The sequence below is a fragment of the Rattus norvegicus genome, chromosome 10 (genome assembly GCF_036323735.1).
Source record: "Rattus norvegicus strain BN/NHsdMcwi chromosome 10, GRCr8, whole genome shotgun sequence".
Lineage (NCBI taxonomy): Eukaryota > Metazoa > Chordata > Mammalia > Rodentia > Muridae > Rattus > Rattus norvegicus.
Genome location: NC_086028.1, coordinates 39,564,033 through 39,585,283, shown reverse-complemented (window position 1 = coordinate 39,585,283; position 21,251 = coordinate 39,564,033). Strand labels below are relative to the sequence as shown.

At 50.6% G+C, this 21,251-nt stretch overlaps 1 protein-coding gene across 14 annotated transcripts in view; it reads left to right on the top strand.

The window, feature by feature from the left end:
* The first annotated feature begins 245 nt into the window (after nt 1–245).
* The window catches only part of Tnip1 (TNFAIP3 interacting protein 1), a 47,280-nt gene continuing 26,274 nt past the window's right edge, over nt 246–21,251 (top strand). For 4 of the 14 annotated variants that reach the window (XM_063269503.1, XM_063269501.1, XM_063269499.1 and 1 more), the window contains exons 1-2: nt 5,429–5,519; nt 20,539–20,713. In XM_063269503.1, the coding sequence (XP_063125573.1) occupies nt 20,575–20,713 (139 nt within the window). In that variant the 5' untranslated portion in view covers nt 5,429–5,519; nt 20,539–20,574. Of the gene's footprint in view, nt 403–5,428; nt 5,520–6,841; nt 7,024–10,243; nt 10,295–20,538; nt 20,714–21,251 lie in introns of those variants that run through there. The other 10 variants (XM_063269502.1, XM_063269500.1, XM_006246306.5 and 7 more) reach the window with 8 other exon arrangements.

Here is a 21,251-nt window from a genome sequence, read left to right as displayed (position 1 = left end):
CAGGTGGTCTCTGCCCTTGTACCTGCCTTTGCTTTATTCCCAGCCCAGCTCAGGAACCAGCAGGCACTCAGTTCTTCTCCAGAGCCCCCTCCCCTTCCTGGAATCTACCACAAGTGACAGGCAGCCTGGGGAGCAACAGGTGGAGGCTGGCAAAGGGCCCTCTGCTCTGCCAGAGGGCGAGATGGGGCCTCAGCTCGGCCTTGTGGGGCTGCCTGGTGGCTGGCTTCTCCATCATGGGGGAATTCCCCTCCTGCCTCAGAGTCAGCTCCGCCCAGCCCTTCTTCCTGCAGAAGCTCAGAAAGCCCAGCAGCCTTCACAGGGACACAGGGACGCATGGCCACACTCACTGGGCACATCTTCAGATCGCCTCGTGCTTCCTCCGGTGAGTGACCTGGGCTGAAGGTAGGTGTGACAGCCCAGGAGCATCACATGGTGATGCCAGGGCTACCAGACCTCCCCAGCTGTGTGTCAATAACTGCTTGGCCTCCTCTTCTCTGCTAGCTGGGGTCTTTTGCTCTCCAGCCTAGCTTGGTGGGTCCACCTAGGGCCTCGAATTCTGTGCCTCTGCTCTCCGCTGAGCCTCCTTTGCCCTCTGACCTCTCTCTCTCTCTTCCTTGTACTTGTTCTGACCAATCTTCTCTCCAAATGTCTGCAACTTTTCCCAAGAAAAGAGAGACTTCCTTCTGTACCATTCCTCTTTCTGAGGGGCAAGGGAGACTCTCTCTCTCTCTCTCTCTCTCTCTCTCTCTCTCTCTCACATGTTTTCTACGTGTGAGAGGGCATGTTTGCATCTGTGTCAGGCTCACAGGGGTGGGTACATATCCGTCCATGGGAATGTTTATGTTTGTGGAGGGTCTGAGTATCTGTCTCTGTGTGAATGTGAATTTTGAGGGGGACGGTGTGGGATGAGCTGGGGAATTTGGAAGTCTAAACCCAGACAAGAAAGGATAGGTGGAAACCCATCTCCCTCCCTGGGGAGGGGGGGCACAATAGCTGTTGAGCCCTCCTCAGCACTGGAATGGAGGAGCCCCTCTCCTGTCTCCAGACTCCTTTGCTCTGAGGCCCACTGCCTCCTTTTGACGGTGAACCTTTCACCGAGAACTTGAGGCCCTGGGAGTGGGCCAAGGACTGGCAGACGGTGGTGACTTCTTTTCTGATCACGAGCAGTCCAGTTTTTCCAAAACTGGTCAGAGGGCCAGCCTAGGGAAGTCCCTGGCTAAGGGAGGTAGGGGCCGGAGGCTGGGTCTGACATTTGACAGTGACCTCTGGGCTGGATAATGAGGGAGGAATGTGTCGAGATCTTAGAAGACATGAGAAGGTATGGGGTGGATCAAGAGAACTGCTCTTGGGGCCTGGTAGGGCTTCCCAGGATTGGGAAATGTTCTGGTCCTGTGGTCTGCCTCCCTTAGGAGCTAATCTCATCCCACTTCCAGAGAAGATGACGAGGAGCAAGCTAGGATCTCAGTCTAAAGCCAACTTGATACCCTGACCTGGAGTCAGGCGGGCCAGGGAGAGAGAAGCTGGGAGAAGGAGAGACCCAGGACTCCTTGAGATGGTGGGAGGGGCCTGGCTGGGCCAGTATGTGACGAGCTGGGAATTTCCCTGGTGTCATTGTCCTTTATTCTCTTCCAGTACTGTCCTAGAAACCAGAGAATAACAGGCAGGTTAGGGACACAGGAGAAAGAGGAGAACGAGGCTGAAGAAGAAGCCAGCCAGAGGCCGGCTCCTCAGACAGCTCTCAGACAGATCCAGGCAAAGTGAGGCCCAGCTGTAGGCCCGAGATCCCCTTCAGGAAAGGAAGAGCCACACTCCTAGTTGCCCCAGACCATAATTACCATGCTTCTTATCGCTAGGGTCATTTCTCTCTGTGTGTGCTACAAACCATCACTGCTATTGTCTTCATAGCCTTGCATAGAAAGCTAGATTACAGACCAGGAATGAGTGGCAGGGCCAGAATCAAAGCCCAGACTTCTGGACCCACAGGGGAGGAGGTTTCCTGGGAAGAGGGCGAGTTGTGAATGCAAATGATTTCATTCTCCTTGAGAGGATGACTGAGGGGATACAGAGATGGCTCAGTAGGTAAAGAGGCTTGTTGCTAAGTCTGACAACCTGAGTTTAATCCCTGGGACTCATGTAGTAGGAGAGAAAGGACTCCTACAAACTGTCCTCTGAGTGCTCCATACGTGTGCTGTGGCATGTGCTGGGGAGACACATACACAATATATACTTGTAATAAATACCTACATATATACATACATAAATACATGTAAAAGATACTGAATGAACACACACAAAAAATTGTGTCCTTCATAGCCTATGAAGATATATAGAATTAAATATGCCTTTTTAGGCTAAGGGGAGCTGGGACTACAGACTCAGTTCAGTTAGTGACTTTTTTGTTGTTGTTGTTGTTTGTTTGTGCCTGATTTGATGGGGAGGGGTTGCTTTGATACAGAGTCTCATGTAGTCCATGCTGGCCCTGGATTCTTGGTCCTCCTACCTCTGCCTCCATAGAACTGGAGATTGGAGCAGTCATCACTATTTCCAGCTGACGTGCCGTCTTTTCCGTTCTTTTCTTTTTCCTTCTGGCTGGGTCTCTGAGGTACGAGGGATCGAATCCAGACTCTCCAGCAGGGTAGGCCGGGACCCTCTGTAATCACCGCCAGCACTCTCTCAAGTCCTATTTCAGTCAGGGTCACATGTTTGCCATTCCTTATCTCAGTTAACTATCACCCAAATCTCTCTTTTTGATAAGCACACACCCAAGAGCAGAAAGTACCTAGAATCCACGAAGGGTTTTATATTCTGAGGCTGCCCCAGGCTATGGATCCAGGAAGAGATCCAGGATTGCTAAGTACTCCCACCCCAGCCTCTCAGGCCCACTCTCCCCCAACCAAGGCTCCTCGGCTTCCGTTCTAAGACAATAAGACTCGTATTTCTTTGGTTCAAAGTTCTGTTTCTAGCCTGGGAATGAACCTTAGCTCAGTAGACAGAGCGCTCGCCTATCACACATGAATATGCTGGGCCCTCAGGAGAGTAGAAAAGAGATGTGGGGCTGCCTCCCAGAACCCAGGACCAGGAGTCATGAAAACCAGAAACTGAATGTCTTCCTTGCTATACAATGATTTTGGGGCCAACCTGGGCTACATGAAACCATGGTTCAAAAAGGTAAAGAAGGGGTAACAGGACAGCTCGGTCAGGAAGGTGGAGGACTTGAGCTTGGCCCCCAGAGCCCAGGTAAGAAGAAGCTGAGTGCAGTGAGGCACACTTGTAGTCTCTGCACGGGGGATGAGCAGATCCCCAGGGCTTCCTGGCACCAGCCTAGTCTAACTGGTGAGTCACGGGTCCTAGTAAGAGACCTTGTCTTTAAAGTGAAGGGCTCCAGAGCAATGACAGCCAGGTTGACCTCTGGTCCCACACACCTGTGTGCTCCCCATACACATGCACACACACACCACACACACACACACACACACACACACACACACACACACACACACAGGCAAACAGCTGTGTTTCCCATCAGTTGGGGTGTGTATCAAAAAAGAAATGCGTGGGAGCCCAGGCACTGGCATCAGTATTAATCTAAAATTCAGGGTCATACCTGCCAGGAAATACGAGGCTTGCACTGGCCCTAAATGTTGTTCCATCCACAAACGACTGCCGTCTGTCTTTCTTCCCTCTTGTTCATATTTCAGTAGCAAGTTTCATTATTTATTTTGAATAGGGATAGGAGTTTGATAATTTTTAAAGACCATTTTGAGGCTGGCATCCTGAGTTCTGTGTCCTGTTAGCTGGTGAGATGCTGTGGTATCATGCATGAGAACCTGGCCTGGCTCTCTGTATGAACTTCTGAAAGCATTCGTCTACCTGATCTCCACAGATTGGATGGGAGATGAATTGTGTAAAAATGCAGGCCTAGCACACAGTCCATGTTCTCTCTCTCTCTCTCTCTCTCTCTCTCTCTCTCTCTCTGTGTGTGTGTGTGTGCGCGCGCGCGCGTGCGCGCGTGTGCGCTAGTGTGTCTTGTTCTGATTATGTGCTCATATGTGTGGGAGGGTACACACATGCCTAGAGTCCAAAAGAGGACATCATGTACCCTGATTTATCACGATCTGCCTTCTTCCTTTGAAACAGGGTCTCTTACTGAACTTGAAGCTAGGCCAGTTAAGCCACAGCAATCCTCCTGCCTCTACCCTCCCCCACCCCAACACCACACACACACACACACACACACACACACACACACAGAGCCCCACCTGGCTTTTTATGTGAGTGCTGCCTATTCACACCAGATTCTCACGCTTGTGCAGCAGGGTTCTCGAGCTCTCCACTCATTTCCCGGCCCCCTTCATGTTATCTTTTAATGCTTTAATAGCACAGCGCATGCCCCCCCCCACTTCCTCCTTCTGCTATGTGATTATGCACAGTCTTTTCAAGGTATGTTTTTAGAAGTGTGCACTTGGCTCCTTTTTGGAGCCTCCCTGGTTGAGGCGGCAGAGGAGGGAGTGGCAGAAAGAATGAGGAGCTGTCTGCTTCAACACAAAGCAAAACAAAGCACAGGCAGTGTGGCTCTCCTCCCAGGTGGGGCTTTTCTGAGGATGCTTGTTGACACTCTAGAGGATTAAGTGGTTACCACCTACCTGAGTCACTCAGCTCCAAACTTGGAAACTCCCTTCCAGGCTACTGGCTGATAGAGGATGGTAGGCTAGGGCCACCTGCCTCTCACCACATCCAAGTCCCAAGTCGAGGGGAGGGAATCAGAGAAGACAAGGTTGTTGGGTTTAGCAGTGAAATCTATCAATTCATGGAACCCACATCTGGCATCACTGTTGTTTTTCAGACGCCTACTGTGTGCTGAGGCTCTGTCTTTATCATATTCGTCTTCACAAACACTTGAGAGGGAGGTACAATTATCCTCATTTTTCTTTTCTTCAGAGCTTCAGAGCTAACTAAGAAAGGTGTGGCGGTAAAGCTGGAGAGAGTTCACCTCGCGCCCCGGAGGCCTTGGGTTCAATCTCCTGTACTACAGAAACAGGGCAGTGGTGGTGCATGTCTGTAATTCCAGCCCGTGGGAGGTAGGGGCAGGGGAATCAGGAGTTCAAAGTCAACCTACATAGCAAATTTGAGGCCAGGGAAGGAGAAAAAGAGAGACCCATCTTGACATTGTAGAGACGATACAGCACTACGGACAGAAGGCAGACAGGACCGTGAAGCAAGGCCCTGGGTTCTGGTTTTGGTTGTGTCAGTCAGTGTGTGTGGCCTTGAGCAGTGCTGACGTTCTTGGCATCTCAGATGGCACAGCGTTCTGGAGTGAAACAAGGCTTACAGGAACAAGAAGGGCAATGACCTTGAATGGATGACTGGAACTGATAAGAAAGTTCTGTGTGTGATTGTGAGAACTTATCATCTCCTCACTTGAGGCTCATGCAGGAGGATGGAAGTCTAGAGCAGTTTGGGCTACACGGTGAGACCCCACCTGCCGACCCACCCACCTCAAGAGAACCATCCACTTGCAGGTATCGGTGTTCTCCTCCCTTCTTGTGGGTCCTAGGGATTGAACTCAGGTCCTCAGGCTGGTCAGCAAGCATCTTTACCTAACTCTGCCTCATCTCACTGGGCCCTGGGTAATGCTTTATTGGCGGGGATGGTTGGTGGTGATGGTGGTTTTTTTTGAGACATGGTCTTACTGTGTAGCTGTGGCTGGCTTTGAACTTACCATGTAGACCAGGCTAGCCTCAAATTCACAGTGGTCCTTTTGCCGCTGCCTCCAGAGTGCCAGGATTAAATCATGGGCATTTAGGAGAAGGAAATGCCCAACTTTCTGAGGTCAAATATCTTACAAAACCAGTGGGAAAGGTATGTAATCAGAATGGAAATTATTGGAGACTTCTTTTTTTAAAAGAAAATCTCAGTGCTGGGTAGTAGATTAGAGAGAAGGGCTGGGAAGATTAGGAAGTGAACATTCAAGGAAGAGGTGAATTGGGAGGCATGGGGGAAGAGACAGAGAGACATAGACCTTTGGGGAGTTGATACGAAAGACCAGGAATCCACTTTCCCCTGCAGCCTGCCCCGAGGGTGATTGTGCAGCCTCTCTTCCTCCAGTTGGTCTTCCTCCAATCAGGGTTAAGGTCTGTGCACACGTCTTTCCATAATGTGACCTAGAATGTTGTTTTGAAAATCTGCCCACTCCTTTGAGGTCACTGGGACACAGGTGGCACTGAACGGAGGGTCCCTGGGAAGACATATACTTAAGTAGGTGCCTGCTCACCTCCAAGTTGATAGTCTCTCTATGTAAAATGAGGGCATGTATGAAATAGTCCCCTAGATCCTCATTGCCAGTACTGAAGGTGAAGACCTGTCAGTGTTTTCAACAATTCCACTGACAGGAAATGTTTCAGTTTTCCTGCCCCCCTCCCCCTCCCCGTTTAAAGAGATGTCCTTTATTCCAAGGCTTTCCAACTTTTAAAATCATATGTGTTCACATCTGTGGAGTCCAGAGGTCAATGTCAGGTGGATTTCTTAAATGCTTCCCACTATACTTCACTAGCCAGGGTCAATCGTTTACACACACACACACACACACACACACACGCGCGCGCGCGTGTGTGTGTGTGTGTGTGTGTGTGTGTGTGTGTGTGTGATTCTTTCTGGTGGTGGTGGGGTGGACGGGGGTGAGGTCTCTGAAGTACCGTGACAGCAGATCCTGCAGCTGGATACTAGAACAGACCCTCACCCTTGCTTCGCTAGCGATAGTTTAGTGCCTTCCCGCTGAGAAGTCCTCACCTTGCCCTGAAGCCCCCTAGGTTTAATCCCTCAGCTGCTCCACCCAGAGGAGCCGCTGCGGCTGTTTACATCGCAGACCCCGCCCGGGCACCCAGCGCGCAGCGCCATTGGACAGATGGCCCGTCGGTCTCCGGGGACTTTCCCAGGGGCGTGGCGTGGCCCTGGCATTTCCTGGTACTGGCCGGAGCTTAGGTTTGGCGAGTCTGGCGTCGGGCCCTGAAGCGCTCTCGTCCTAGGGTGAGCGGGGCCGCTGGGGGGATGGGCGGACGGGAGGAGACCGGGGCTTGCGCGGGGCGCGTGGCCTAGTGGCGGGAGTCCCGGCACAGTGAGTTGTCGCCGTCGCAAGGCTTAGGGGGACTCCCGGCCGGAGGAGCCAGCCAGGTGCGCATGCGCACCTCTTACGGCGAGCGCTTGAGACCTGCTTGCGGACTCCAGCGAGCAAAGTTATGGGTAGCGGTGTGCAGACGTCGTAATGACGAAAATCATCACCATGCTTATTGGTCGACTTCCAGATAGCCTTTCTTGTTTGTTTTGAGAAAAGGTCTTACTGTGTAACACTGGTCTGGAAACTCGCTGTATAAATCAGGTTGGTCTCGAACTCACAGAAACCCTACTGCTGTAGCCTCCCGAAAGCGATGATAAAAAGCGTGCAGCCAAGTGTTGGTCTCTAGGCTTCTAGTATGAAACTCATCCAACTGTGACATTCCTTCAAAGCATGATTGTTACTTTTTTTTTTTAAAAAAAATATGTTTGTTTATCGTTTGCACGTGAGGTTTAGGAAAGTTTGCCTGATTTCTTCCACCTGTGGGTAATCAGATTTGAACTCAGGTCCTGAGGCTCCTGGCCAGCCTTTCTCCATGAATTTTACTTTATATCTTCACCATCCAAGTGAGGAAAACCAGGTGTTGGGGGTTGGTCTGGTGCTGTGTATACTAATGCTAAAATCTGAACCCGAAGATCTGATTACTTCCCAGACAAGGGAATTCTCACTGCCCTTCGTTGTGTTAACCTTGCCCCCCCCCCCCCAATTTAAAGCTATTGGATAAATAAAAGAGGCTACAGATAATTACTGAGGAGAAGAGGAAGAAGGAAAGGAGAAAGAAGAGTGAGATGCCCCCTAAGATCAGACTGATGGGACAAATAACAATAAGTACTTGGGGAGCAGAGCTGGGTATTAACCTCTCTAGTGTTAGAAAAATAGATTAGGGGTAATTCAACCAGTAATTGTGCAGAACCTGATTGAATAAATCTAGTAGGCCTCAGCCTTAATTATTGGAGGCTGGCTGGGTCAAATTAAGAGCTAATAGGGTATTTGATAACATTTAAAGCAACACCAGGGCTACTTGGAATTCACAACCAGTGAATTGCAAAGTCAGGATTCCAACCAGGCATTTGCCTGCAAAGCCCCCCAGGCTTCATCCCTATTGAGTTTTGCATACCCTGGAGGGGCCTTTGTGCACACAGGTGCTGGGTTGTAGATACCTTGAGTTTCCCGGGAATAAATTTCCGGGGAATAATCTAGGAGTGTTTTTTTTTTTTTCCTACTTTGGGCTGTGTTTAACAGTCGGGCACTGTAGGAAGTTTCTGTGCCTCTGAGTGAGGTCATGTGGAAGTGGGTTGTGCCGTCCATGTATTCATCTTGTACCCGGCAGTGGGTGGGAATTTGGTGCTGTCGGTGAGGAACTGTTTTGGTAAAGGGGAGGGAGGGACTTTCGTGGATGAAGCAAAAGCCTCAGCAGCAGCCATCCCCACCCCCTTGCTGAATGGCAGTGTGGGAAATGGTGTAGATTCCTGATGCATCAGTTTGACTTCACAGTCAGTCAAAGTGGGATTTGATCAGCTCTTACTCATGCTGCCAACAATGAGGGGTGTGGTGGAGGGGAATTCACACTCATGAGTGGACAGTCGGGGACTCTTCAGAATTTTTTTTTCTTTTTTTTTCTTTTGGTCCTTGAGAAAGGACATTGTGTCATTATGTTAGGAGTGTGGAACAGTCACACTAGCTTAGCAGACTCAGTGTCTCTTTGTAGCTAGTAAATGGCCTGTGACATTAACCGGTAATGATAATTCTAGTAACTACACTGAGAAGTTTTTTAAACGTGTGGTTTTTACATTCAGAAATCATTTACTCTTTTTTTTTTTTTGGGGGGGGGGGTGTCAGTGTCTCTTAGTCCAGGCTGACCTTAACCCTGCAGCTGAAGATGACTTTGGATTCCTGGTCCTCCTGTCTGTACCTGCTGGCACTGAGGGGTGTTCTCTCTGACCTGTTAGTAGTCTCAGATTTTAGCTGGGCCCCCTGTCAGTTTTCAGTTTTACATTTATTCATTTGAACTGGGAGGGGGTGTGAGTGTATGCCAGGGTGTTCATGCCCCCATGGAAGTCAGAGAACAATTTTCAGGAGTTGGCCCTTTCCTTCTGTCATACGGGTTTCTGGGCTTGAACTCAGGTTGTGGGGCTTCGTGACAAACAGCTGTACTCTCTGAGCTGTCTTGCCAGTTCTAAACTCTGTAATTTTGTTTTATTGTATAATAGGGTCTTCATAGCCCAGGCTGGCCTTGAATTCATTTTGTAGCAGGACTTCTGATCCTCCTGCATCCGTTTGAGTGCTGGAAGTAGAGGCATGCACTGCTATGACTGGTTTTATGTGGTACTGGGGTTTGAACCCATAGCTTCATTCATGCGTGGTAAGCACCATACCAGCTAAGGTATACCCCTAGTCCCAACGGCTCTGTTCTTTTTCTATTGGCTTAGACTGTCATCATGAGTATGTCCAGGGAAAATATTTAGGTATTAGTCCTCTGCGGACACATTTAATCTTGACTCTGAGAGCAACAGATTGGAGTGTTCAGTATATTTATATATCTGGTCATGTTGTCCCCTCCACATGGGTGTCCTGTGAGTGTGGGTGTAGCTGGGTATAGGAGCCTGTTCCTGGATGCCCATAGCAGTTCCCTTGGGGCCCCAGGAAGCCATGGGTCTGACTCATTCCTTCACCTCCAGTACTGTGTGTCTCTGGCCCGGATGTCCCGGCTGGGTCAGACCAACCTGGTTTGGGTATGATGGTGCTCTGAAAGGTTGTTTGTCTGCCTCCCTCCACTGAGTAATGGCTCTCTTCTGTGCCTATTGTGATTTGGCAGGCCCTGCTTACCTGCTTTTTCCCAGCTGTATGTGAGCTCAGCTTGTTCTCATGCTGAACCCTCCCTCACACCCACCATCCTAATGCCCAGACCAGTTTCTAGCCTTTCCCATGGCTGCTTTTTCCTTATCTGTCAAGTCTCAGCTCAAATGTCACCTCCTCAGAGGGGGCCTTCCCCGCTCTTCCTATGCAAAACACACACCCCTCTCACTTTCTGTCATGTTACTACTTTGTTCATTCATTTATCATTATCATGATAAATGAATAAAGTAAATTTGTGAGCCACGTGTGGTGGTGCAGGCATTTACTCCCTGCACTCAGGTGACAGAGAAAGGCAGATATCTCTGAGTTCAAGGCCAGCCTGATCTATTAGTGAGTTCTAGGATGGATCACAGGAAGGCGTGTTTCCTAATGTTCCTCTGAGCATTCAGCTGGGTGGTATTTAGGCCTCGTTTGTGTGTGAGAGCCTGGTTTTGCCTTCAAGGGCTCCTCCTGGCTGGGAGCTCTGCCTGACAGCATCAGGAGCCTGGGGACAGTGAATTAAGGCTAGCCACCGTGAATGTGGCTAGGGTGTGAAGACATTCAGGGGCACTTGACTGATTAAGAGGGGCTTCCAGAAGTAAGTGAGGTTAATGGTGGGCCCTGAAAAGACAGAAGGTACAGTGTAGGGCCTGGACCTTTTTAGGGACTGAATGGGCACAGCAGATAGGGTGTGAGGTTGTGCTTAGTTGGGGAGCTGTCAACTGGGCTGGGTAAGCCCCCCAAAGATCCCAGGCATGGGAGTATCTGTTGGGACACTCCGATGACTGGGCTGCAGCAGCCGAGCTGGTGGGTCTCCGTGCTAACTGTGAGACTAGTACAGTTTCCACCCCTGTGACTGACAGCTCCTAGTGCAGACCAGGTGGGTGCTGCACCCCTTGCTTCCTAACAGCTCCAAGGGATGGCAGTGTCACCCTGCAGCCAGCGCCAGTGTAATAGGATATCTGTCTGCACACTGGCTGAGGTCTTTGCTGAAGATGTTAGCATCTCAGCCACAGGTGACAAGTGACCCCACTTCTCAGACTTCTGGATAACTCACCTCCAACCCTCTCCTGGCCTGCGTGCTGTGCCAAGTCTTCTCTGATTGATTTGTCCTTTGCTCTGTCCCAGTTGTACCCAGGATATGGCTCAGTTAGTGGAGTGCTTACCTACCATGAGTGAACTTAGGGTCTAGTCCCAGTCGTGCTAGTGAACACCTGTAATCCCAGCACTAAGAAAGGAGTGACAAGAGAGCCAGAAGTTCAAGGTCATTCTTTGCTAATGCTTTGAGTTCAGGACCAGCCCCTGTCTAAAAATCTAAAAGAAATGAGTTCTTCAAATGGTAAAATCCTAGCCATTGGACTGCCCTTGTCCATTCTTTGGGTGGTCCTTATTGGCTCCAGCTGGGCTAGTCCTTTCTATGCCTCCCTGCTGACATCTCTGGCTTGTCCTTCTGCTCCCTGTCTACCTTCATCCCAGGAGGGGTGTCCTATTCCCAGGCACAGACAGACCTAAGGTGGCTACCCAGCTGTTGGAGGAAGTTAGTTCCTTGTGTTCTTCCCGTGACCTTCACAGGACAATCGATCACTCCAGAGACTGGGAACGCTAACTGCTAAGGACTGGCTGCCTCTTTTCTTTTCTTTTTTTTTTTCTTTTTTTCTTTTTTTAGGAGCTGGGGACTGAACCCAGGGCCTCTCGCTTGCTAGGCAAGCGCTCTACCACTGAGCTAAATCCCCAACCCCCGGCTGCCTCTTTTCTGATGGCTGTCCCTGAAGGGCTACCTTCCCTCACTCACCTTGTCCCTAGACTGTTCCCTGAGCCCTGGAGCACTTTGTCTGCTAAGCACAAGGGTGGACACACCGAGACCTCAGCCTTGGCAGGCGAGTGGGGATGAGAGGAGGGAGTGCTGGCTCTGGGGTCCACACTGAGATTATTCTTGTAGGAGAGAGGAGCCCCTGATTCTGGGGCCTCTAGGTTCCTCAGCCCTGACCTTTACCTGGCTAGCCTCGGCTCACTGCCAGTCATGTTTTTGAGACAGGCTCATTCCTCCTGGCCTAGGACTCACCAATTCGGCTACACTGGCTGGTCAGTCAGTTCTGGGGAATTACTTGCATCTCCCTCCTCAGCTCTTGGACTACAGACAGTAGCCCCAGACTAGCCTTGTATTCATGCTGGAGTTGCAGGTGTGAGCCACTATGCTTGGCTTCTGGCTTTTTAGATTTATTATTTCATTTATTGTGTATCTGTGTGAAGGTCAGGGGACAACTTACAAAGGAATGGATTCTCTTCCATCATATGGTTCCTGATATCGAACTCTGGTTGTCAGTTTAGGGAGCAAAGTACCTTCACCTCCTCGGCCACTTTACTACCACCACTCCCTACCCCCGCCATCTTTAAATATGTGTTCTGGGGCTCATACATAGGTTTTTGTGCTCATGTGGTAAGCACTTTACTGACTGAGCCATCTCCCCAGTGCTCTCTTGTGTTTCTTCCAACTTTAATATGAATGTGTGTGTCCCTGGCCAGTGTATAACTTTGTTTTGGATGCTGTCAGCATGTTCCGGGCAGTCTCGCTGTCTAATTCTAACACAACTTGCATGTGAAAGGGTCATCCACATCTGTATCTGCTGCAGCGTTCATTTTCACTACTGTGTTATATTCCCTGAGACACCTCCGCAGTGTATGGAGTCATTCCCCCCTTTGGGGATTATTTGCTGCCCTTCCAGATGAGCATCTGAGAATCTTCCTGATTAGCCTTTCTCTTCGTAGCCCTTTCATAGCCACTGTGACTCCAGATTGTGTTTCACAGTAAGATTTACAGACAGCTCTGTGGCTCCTGTTTGGTTCACAGATTCAAAATTCTTTTCCTGCCATATTTGGTATAAGGCATCTTCCTATGAGAGGGGAGTTACAGGGTTGCATAAGATAGCTATGGCATTTGGGCACAGAGAGACAGGCTGTGCTGGGTACCCTCCCTCTTGTCCTGCTGTTGGCCTCTCAGCTGATAGTGGAGGCTACCGTGGCTCAGCGATGCCTCTCGTCAGTTCTGGGCTGTAGTCGAGGGGAGGAATGTGGGTATGAAGGGCAATGGGTGTGGTAGATAGGCTGCCAAGCAAACTTTGAGACCTGCTGGTGACAGGAGCACTGGGACTGTGAAGTGATATAGTGATTTACGCCCCACTTGGCTCCTGGATGACTAGTCTTGGGTTAGGCCCTGTCCTCTGAACTTAGCTCTCTGGGAGCAGAGCAGGGATCGTGTTGGGTGTGGGTTCCCAAGGCGTGTGCTTGTTCTTGGCCTGGGGTACATTCTGGATGTTCTCTTCCCTCTTTCTGACCTCTGTGGGTACCTGCACTTTGTGGTGGAGGCTGAAGGGTCAGGGGTTTAAGGCCATTCTTGGCTACATAGCAAGTAAGAGGCCAGACTGGGCTACACAAGACTGTGTCTCAAAGATTAAAAAGGAAAGATGGGTGAGCCCTGCGTAAGGTGAACGCTGTGCCATCTGCTTCCCATCTATTGTATAGGGGCCTCGATCTCCCCTACAGCGTTCAGGAAAGATTTCAGAAGACGGCAGCCCTCAGCTGGGCCTTAGCTAGCTCGGGTTGTTAACCGTTGGAGTTTGGCGTGTAATCTTCCACGATGTTTTTTGTGTATATTTAGGGTAGGCATCCTGTCACACATAATGCACACTTGGCTTTTTATTTTATGTGCATTTTCTGTGTCTTCACAAAGCAGTGAATGTCATGGATTTGAATGCTATATAGCGTTCCACAGATTGACGACAGCAATCTTAGTTTATTTACCAATATCCTTTTGATGGCCTCTCAGGATACTTTTGCTAGTATGAAGCATCTAACAGTCCACTTTCCATCTAGCCCCTGTGTGGGCTGGTGCAGAAATCTCTAGAAGCTTTCATACAGGTTCACTGGGTAGGTTAATACACCAGACAAGGGAAATAGCCTCCAGCTTGCTTCTGAACTCGAGGGCTTGATTCCTGATTCTCAGCCTGGCCTACGACACACAGGCTGGTGACAGTATTGATAAAGGGCACTGTCTTCCCGAGATCACTTGAAGGAGCACAGACCTGCTTTGCTGCACAGTCTTGGAGGTCTTGGAACTGCTCCATGGTCACTTGTGATTGCCCTGGTCCTGTGGTAAGACAGCATAGCACAGCAGGAGCCCATGCGGAGAGGAGGAGAGCAGAGTCACCCACCTACTCAGCCATGAAGCAGAAAGGGAAGAATGAGGCACCCTGGGACCGAGCTTTGTAACATGAGGCTGTGGGAGACATCCACTATCCAACTATAGCAGTTACCTTTTTCTATAGGAGACCCAACCATCAGAAACATATGTGAATACCAGGGCTCTGTCAACAAATATGCATGCATGTATGCATGCACACATGCTTGGTTGCATGCATGCATGCATGCATGCATACATACATACATACATACATACATACATACATACATACATACATTTGCCTGAAAGTGTGGAAACAAAAGTCCCTGGGTTCACAAGGCAACACCTGAGTGTTGTGTCCAGTCCCAGGGCCTGCTGCAGCTAGGGTAGTAGATTGGCAGGTGGTGGGGCAATGCCAGGAACAAGACCTGGTCAGCCATAAGGGAAGCCTTGAGGTTCTAGACCTTACTGGCTAGTGTGAGAAGAGTGACATTTTGCTCCTTACCCTTGGGACCTGGGATATAAGGGCCATTGGAAATAGAGTCGGGAGCAGTGCAGGCACCATTGTGCCAAGTGCCAGATTCACTCTTGGAGAACCCCTGTCTCCTCAGCTGCCTTTCAACCCGAGATGACTGCAGGTCAGGGCAGACAGAGATGGAAGCCAGGGCCAGGACCTTCCTTATGGGATTCCACCTCCTACTTCTCTGGGCACTGAAGCTGGATTATTTGTTGCACCACAACAAGCTGTGTGTGTCCTTGGGCGGATGACTTAACTCCCCTGAGTCTGCTCCTGCAGCTGTTTAGGCAGGTGGATTGGCCTCCTTGCTGGAAAGCAGGGATAAGCACAGTCAGCTCTGGGCGAGGTAATGAGTGTCAAGGTTCAGCCAGGACCTGGTACATGGTGGTATCAAACTAGGCATTTCGTGTCTTTATCCTCTTGAGCACTCCTCGTGCATGTCATTTTTACCCCCCCTGAGTCCCAGCTTGGGTGTCAGGCAAGCGCTGTGGAGAATGTGTCATGGGGATAGCAGAGACTCCTCTGTAGTGTGGCGCAGGAGAGGGAAGAGGCCTAGAGGCGGATGTGCTGTGCTAGAGGGTCACAGTCCCCAGCTTCATGGAGCCCCGCATGTAAACAGGCCTCAGCTCAAGGCCCTTGCTTTCCTGAACAAACTCGTGGGCAGTGATGAGTCAGGAATCCCTCAGGCTGTATAGGATAGGGCTGGGGTTGGTGACAGCCCTGTTAAAGTCAGAAAGGTGGGCTTCGGCAGCAGTAATCCTGAACTGTCAGAGCTAGAAAGGACCTTTAAAAATGTCCAGTCCAGTCAAGCATGCCGAACACGCCTGGTTCCAGCACCAGAGAAATGGTGGCAGGCGCATCAAGTCCAGCGTTGTCCTTGGCTGGCCATGGCTACATCCCAGGACTCAGAAGACATGGGGAGGTCTGAGTTTGAGGCTGACTACACAGTAAGATCCTGTCTCGAAAAACTAAGAACGGCTGGGGCTGTAACTGAGCACAGATGCTTACCTAGCGTGCGGGTTCCATCCGCAGCACCACAGCCCGTAACTAAATAGCAGGGGCCTGGGGGAAAAGCAGAATGAAGTGCTTGGCCCATAAACGTGAAAGGGACTGAGTTTGATTCCTAGAACCCACACAGGAAAACAGGCGAGTGTGTGGCTCCTACCTGCACTCGCCCTGCTGTGGAGGGGACAGCAGAGTCCTGGGGACTTTGTGACCACCCAGCCTAACTAAATCATTGAATCTGCGGGTCCCAGTGAGAGACCCTGACTCAAAAAGATGGTAGGTAGCTCCAGAGGAATGACATAGAGGGTTAACTTTGGTGTGGGCACACACACCAGCAACTACACTCACACACACATATGTCCCCGTGTGTACACAGGCAAAATAAAAAATAAAAAGTTAGGGCCAGTCTAGGATAGAGTGCCGGGGCTGGGGGTCAGGGGGGCGCAGGTCTTAGGTAAGCTGTGAGTGGGGGGCCCCCTTGCCCTTTACTGAATATACCTGCACTATGCCACATACTGTGCTGCGTCCCACCCGCTCGCAGTATCGCTGTATCACTGTATTGGATGTTTCGTTGTGACGTGTTTTTTGTTGAGTAAATCATGTTTGGGAAATAAAGTCTGACATGAGAACTCACCACAGGGCACAGAGATCACCATTTAATGTCTTCACCGTAGCCTGGGAAGGTTTTCATACTCCTCTTTTGCAGATGAGCAGCTGAGGCTCAAAGTGGATGAGTGACTGGCCCAGCATCCCCTAGCTGCAGGGTGAACAGAGCTGGGCCTGGTACAAGGTGAGGCTCCAGGGTGCATTGTAATATACAAGATGGTTCCAGTGTGTGGCCTGTCCGTTTCACCTTTCCTCGTCCTGGGTGGAACCTTCTTCCTGATTCTACGGCTACACATCTCTGCTCCTTGGCCTGCTCTTAAGTCTTGAGGGTTTGGTCATTAGGACAACACCCACATTTATCTAGTTGGCCAGCTTCTACAAGTCTCATTCAGACTTTCTCCCCTTGAGTAAGAGGGCAGGAGTCCAAGGTCATATAACAGAGGAGGGAACAGGCAGCTTCTGTTCTGATATTTCTTTCTCCCTCTGACCACACCCACAGGCATATCTCATAACTCTGCCTCTGCTGGGAACATAGACCTTTGCTACCATAATGTGACGTGCTGGGCCATTCCCTTGTGCCAGGAGACCTTTGCTGTCTCCAGGTTTGTATGACATAGCTGTCCCTTGAACACCCAGAAACCAGAAGCATTAGCAAAGCTTAAGCCCCCAAACTGGGCAGTCTTGTCTCTTCCCCAGGCCTTCTTCCCAGGGCTTTTGGGACAGTCAGGTGAAAAAACAATGCCTGAAACTTAGTACTTTATAAATGCTAGTGGCTATGCAAATTAGCATGACTTTGGGGCCTTCCCTGTGGTTCAGTAACCTATTCTTCTTGGTGCCTGTTTCCACCTTCTCAGCCATTAAAACAGGGCCGTGGCAAGGCAGACTCAGACCATTAGGGTCTGAATGTGGATTGATTGTAGTTCTAACCCTCCCAGCTCTCTCTTCCAGAAGTCAGGGATGGGGGTCCACTCTCCTGCCCCAACCACCCTTCTGCCCCAAGCGCACCCCTAGCTGCTCCCCAGCCATAGTGTGTCCAGCATCACAGCATCCCTTTGTCGCCATGTTTGGTGCTGTTGGTTGACCAGTGAATGTCCTCACACCAGGCCTCTCCAGTTCCATCATGTAGCCCCAGATCTACTCCAGGGAAAGTCATGAAGAGCTCCTCACTCTCAGCAGCCCCAGGCTGCCTCCTTTATCAGTGTCTGTCTCTGGTTTGAGAAAGGTGTTAGTATCTCCCAGTAGGAAGGTCCCTTGCTGAATGGTGGTTTCTGTATAGGAGGCTGCCCCGTACTGTGCTCTGGTGAATGGAGAGTTTTGGGGTTTGGTCTGATAGTGTGTATACAAATGCCAAATTCTGATCCTGAAGATCTGGTTGTCCCCAGATGAGGGAATTCTCACGTACACCAGCCTTTGTTGTGGAAATCTTGCTCCCCAATTTAAAACCATTGGTTAAATAAACCTGGCTACAGCCAATTAATAGGGAGAATAGAAGTAAGCAGAACTTCTGTTACTGGCCTTGAGGTGGCAGGTAGGGAGAGGGAGGGTCGGACGGACAAATGGACAGGATGGGAGAACTGGTGGACAGAATGGAGAGCAGAAAAGGAGGAGGTTACTGTGAGAGGAGATGGAAACTCAAGAGTCCAAGTTTGGCCACTTTCTGGGTGACTTTGTCAGTAGGTGGAAGCCTCAGGGACTCAGAGACCAAGCCCACCTTTGTGTCAGGGCTTCTTCAGAAAGCAGCAAGTGCTGAGGTCCACTGTACATCTATTTCAAGGCCCAGAGTCTGAAGGGAACATGGCCCCTGCCCCACCTCTTGTCTTCCCCCAAGGCCATGGTGGAATCATTGCCCTGTTTACTCTGGTCATGTTTCTCTTGAACTCCTTGCTTGTCAGCCCCTGCATACCAGTGTACCACCTAGCCTTGTCTGGGTGTCTCTGGGATTTTAGAAGTGTGGGGTTAGCACCCTTCCCCCACTCACAGCAGTGATGGCTGATCTGGCTGGGTGCTTTAAACATGGCTCTGGGCCTTAAAATGGATATGTATAGGACCTCAGCACTTGGTGCTTTCTGAAGAAGCCCGACACAAAGGCAGGCTCAGTCTCTGCTTCCCTGAGGTTTCCACCTACTGACAAAGTCACACAGAAAGTGACCAAACTGTCTTATAGCTCTGAGTCTACCGTGGACCCCAAGGTGTGGGGCTGGGAACCAGGCCACCTGCAGCTACTTGCCACTCAGGGTGTCTCCAGCCTTGATTTCTCCACCCGTGAACTCTGTTCCTCCCTTTGGGATGACCCCCTCCCCCCATCCTGTGCTGTGACTGGGTAAAAGAGATGTGTAAAACCTATTTCTGCCCTGGACAGATGCTGGCTCTGGCCAGGTGCAGTCACGGGCTGCCAGTAGGTGAGTAGAGGTCGTGCTGGCTAGAGGTCTGAGGGCCCAGCTGTCTGCTGGTCCTGCCTGGTGCTTCACCCACACCGTCTCCTTTTGCTAAGGGCACATCAGTGTTTGCCACTCTGCAGTGCAAGCTGACCTTTTGAGTTTAAAAAAAAAAAGTCTGTAGCCAACCATGTGTGGGTGTATGGGCAGCTGTCCTTTGCCTCACAGGGCCCAGCAGGGTGTGGGTACCACTTGCAGTGGGTGTTCAGCCCCTGTTTGTCAGCCTTGGGTGGGGGTGGGGCACTTGTTACAGCTTTGTTTCTCCTTCTGGCCAAGTGTGTCCCACCAACCATCTTGGTAAAAGGGGTCTTCGGGCCTTGGGGCTGCAGGTGTTGCTGTGTTGGTAGTGGTGTACAAGGCTTCGGTTCCATCCCCGGTTCCAGAAGGTTCTTAGCACTGAAGGAAACAGCTAGGGCAGCAGCTCTTAACATACTGGTTTCAAACCCTTTGTGGGCGAGGTGTCAGATGGCCTTTCACAGGGTCACAGGTCAGATACCCTATATATAAGATATTTACATTATGATTCATAACAGTAGAAGGATTTCAGTTCAGAAGTAGCCACAAAAATAATTTATGGTTGGGGGGGTCACCACAACGTGAGGACCAGTATTAAAGGGTCACACCATTAGGAAGGTTGAGAACCACTGAGCAAGAGGCTAATTTGGTGGCCTTGGCCTACCCTAATGAGTTTGAACTCTGCGACTCTGGCCTGTATTGTGGGAGCTATGGGTTCCCACCATGTGTATCTAACAAGGGTAGGAGCTGTGACCCTTCCAGGCAGAGCTCTGCATCTGATTTGGCTGGGATACTTAAGCTCAGTGGCCTTTGTTGCTTTATAAAATGAGCATTGCTGGGTACCCAATAGAACGCATCAGAGACAAACACACAGTGGTGACATCACTGTTACTAACCCTGCTGCATGCCTGTCTTTAATGGACCATGTGGAGGTCAAAATGGCCATCGAGGCTCCTGACTGAAGCAGTTTTTATAAAGGCCTGATGATGGTGTTGGGCTCTCAGTAACCCCAAATCTATGGTTTCTCCATGGAAGCCTTTGGAGTTAATGCTCAGCACCCCATACCCAGACTGCTTCTTAGCACCCAGGTTAGACCTAGCCTAATCTAACCCCAGAAGTCATTGTCAGAATGAATGAACGAAGGCTGCTTTACCAGGGCACAGGACCAGGAGACTACAGTACTTGCAGAATGGTTTCAAATGAAATGAGGCAGATAAATAACAGCTCATGGCAGAAAATGTGCTTCACAGTGGTTTGGTGGGAAATTCTGCTTACAACCAGACGGGACAGAGCAGTCATGACCCGAGACCTGAGGAGGAGTTTGGCGGTCTGTTAAACCCTAGCTGGGGTTTCCTCCTTACCTTAGAGATCATCGTTTGAGTTTAAGGCTTTCATTCCCCTCCAGGAGAGGAAGAGGGGCTCCCCTAGCCCCAGAGCCAGTTTGTGACCAAGCCATTTACTCAAATGTTGTATGTGTTGGGCATTTGCTTCATTTTGGGTACTGTGATCGCAATATGAAGGGCCAAGCAGGCAGGAACTCCGCCTCTTGCGACTCTGAGATTCTCACTCACATCCAACACTTCATTTCACTGCCATTGCAAATGATCCACAGTGCAGGACACCTGCTGGCAGAAGTGGATGCTGCTCCGGCCATCCTAATAGAAGCAGAACGTCCGTCGGAGGTGTCTGCAGCACTGCGGTCAGACCAGCCTGAAGTGAGGCATTCTGCTCTGGGTCATAGGGACTACATTTTAGAGCCATGGCAGACTAGAGCATCATCCCCAGAAACTATGACCTAAGGGCCTGGCCAGCCCTCTGATGTCTGCCATTGTCCCTACAGCTAGGTGGCCATCACGGCAGGGGTTGAGCCACCCTCATGGAAGGGAGAGGACCCTACCGGATCTACGACCCAGGGGGCAGCACGCCTCTGGGAGAGGAGGTGTCCGCAGCTTTTGACCGTCTAGTGGAGGAGAATACTCGGCTGAAGGGAAAAATACAAGGGATAAAGATGTTAGGTAAAGCAGACCATGACCCTCCCTATGTTGGCCCTCCTCCTGCAGCCTGCAATGCCAGCCCCCTCACAAAGGTGGGCAGGTACCTCTGCCCATCACGCTGCTGTCCCTCTGACCCAGCGTTGGGTCCTGGCATTTGTGTGCAGTTCTGTAGCCTGGTGATGGCATCCCCAGCCCTGACTTCTCCTACCCCAAAGGGTATCCTTGAGGGACCAAGAGGGAAACATGAATGGGAAAAGGAGTGGAAGGCCCAATTTGTAACCTGGAACCAGAACGGTCTCCTGTTGGAGAAATGCAGTGTGCAAGATAAGGAGAGCCAATGTGCAGGGCCGCCCCAGAACCCAGGGCTTGGATGCCAGGCCAGGAGCAGAGCTGGCCCAGAGCTCAGTGCAACCGGGCCCTGGGCCTCGTTCCTCCAGCTTCCGCTCAAGCTGTCCCCATTACCCAGCCCACCCCTCCCCGCTCCTCTCCCACCCTTGACTGCTGCACTGCATGCTTCTCCTTGGTGTAGGGCCTTCACTGACTTCCTCACTCTCCTCAC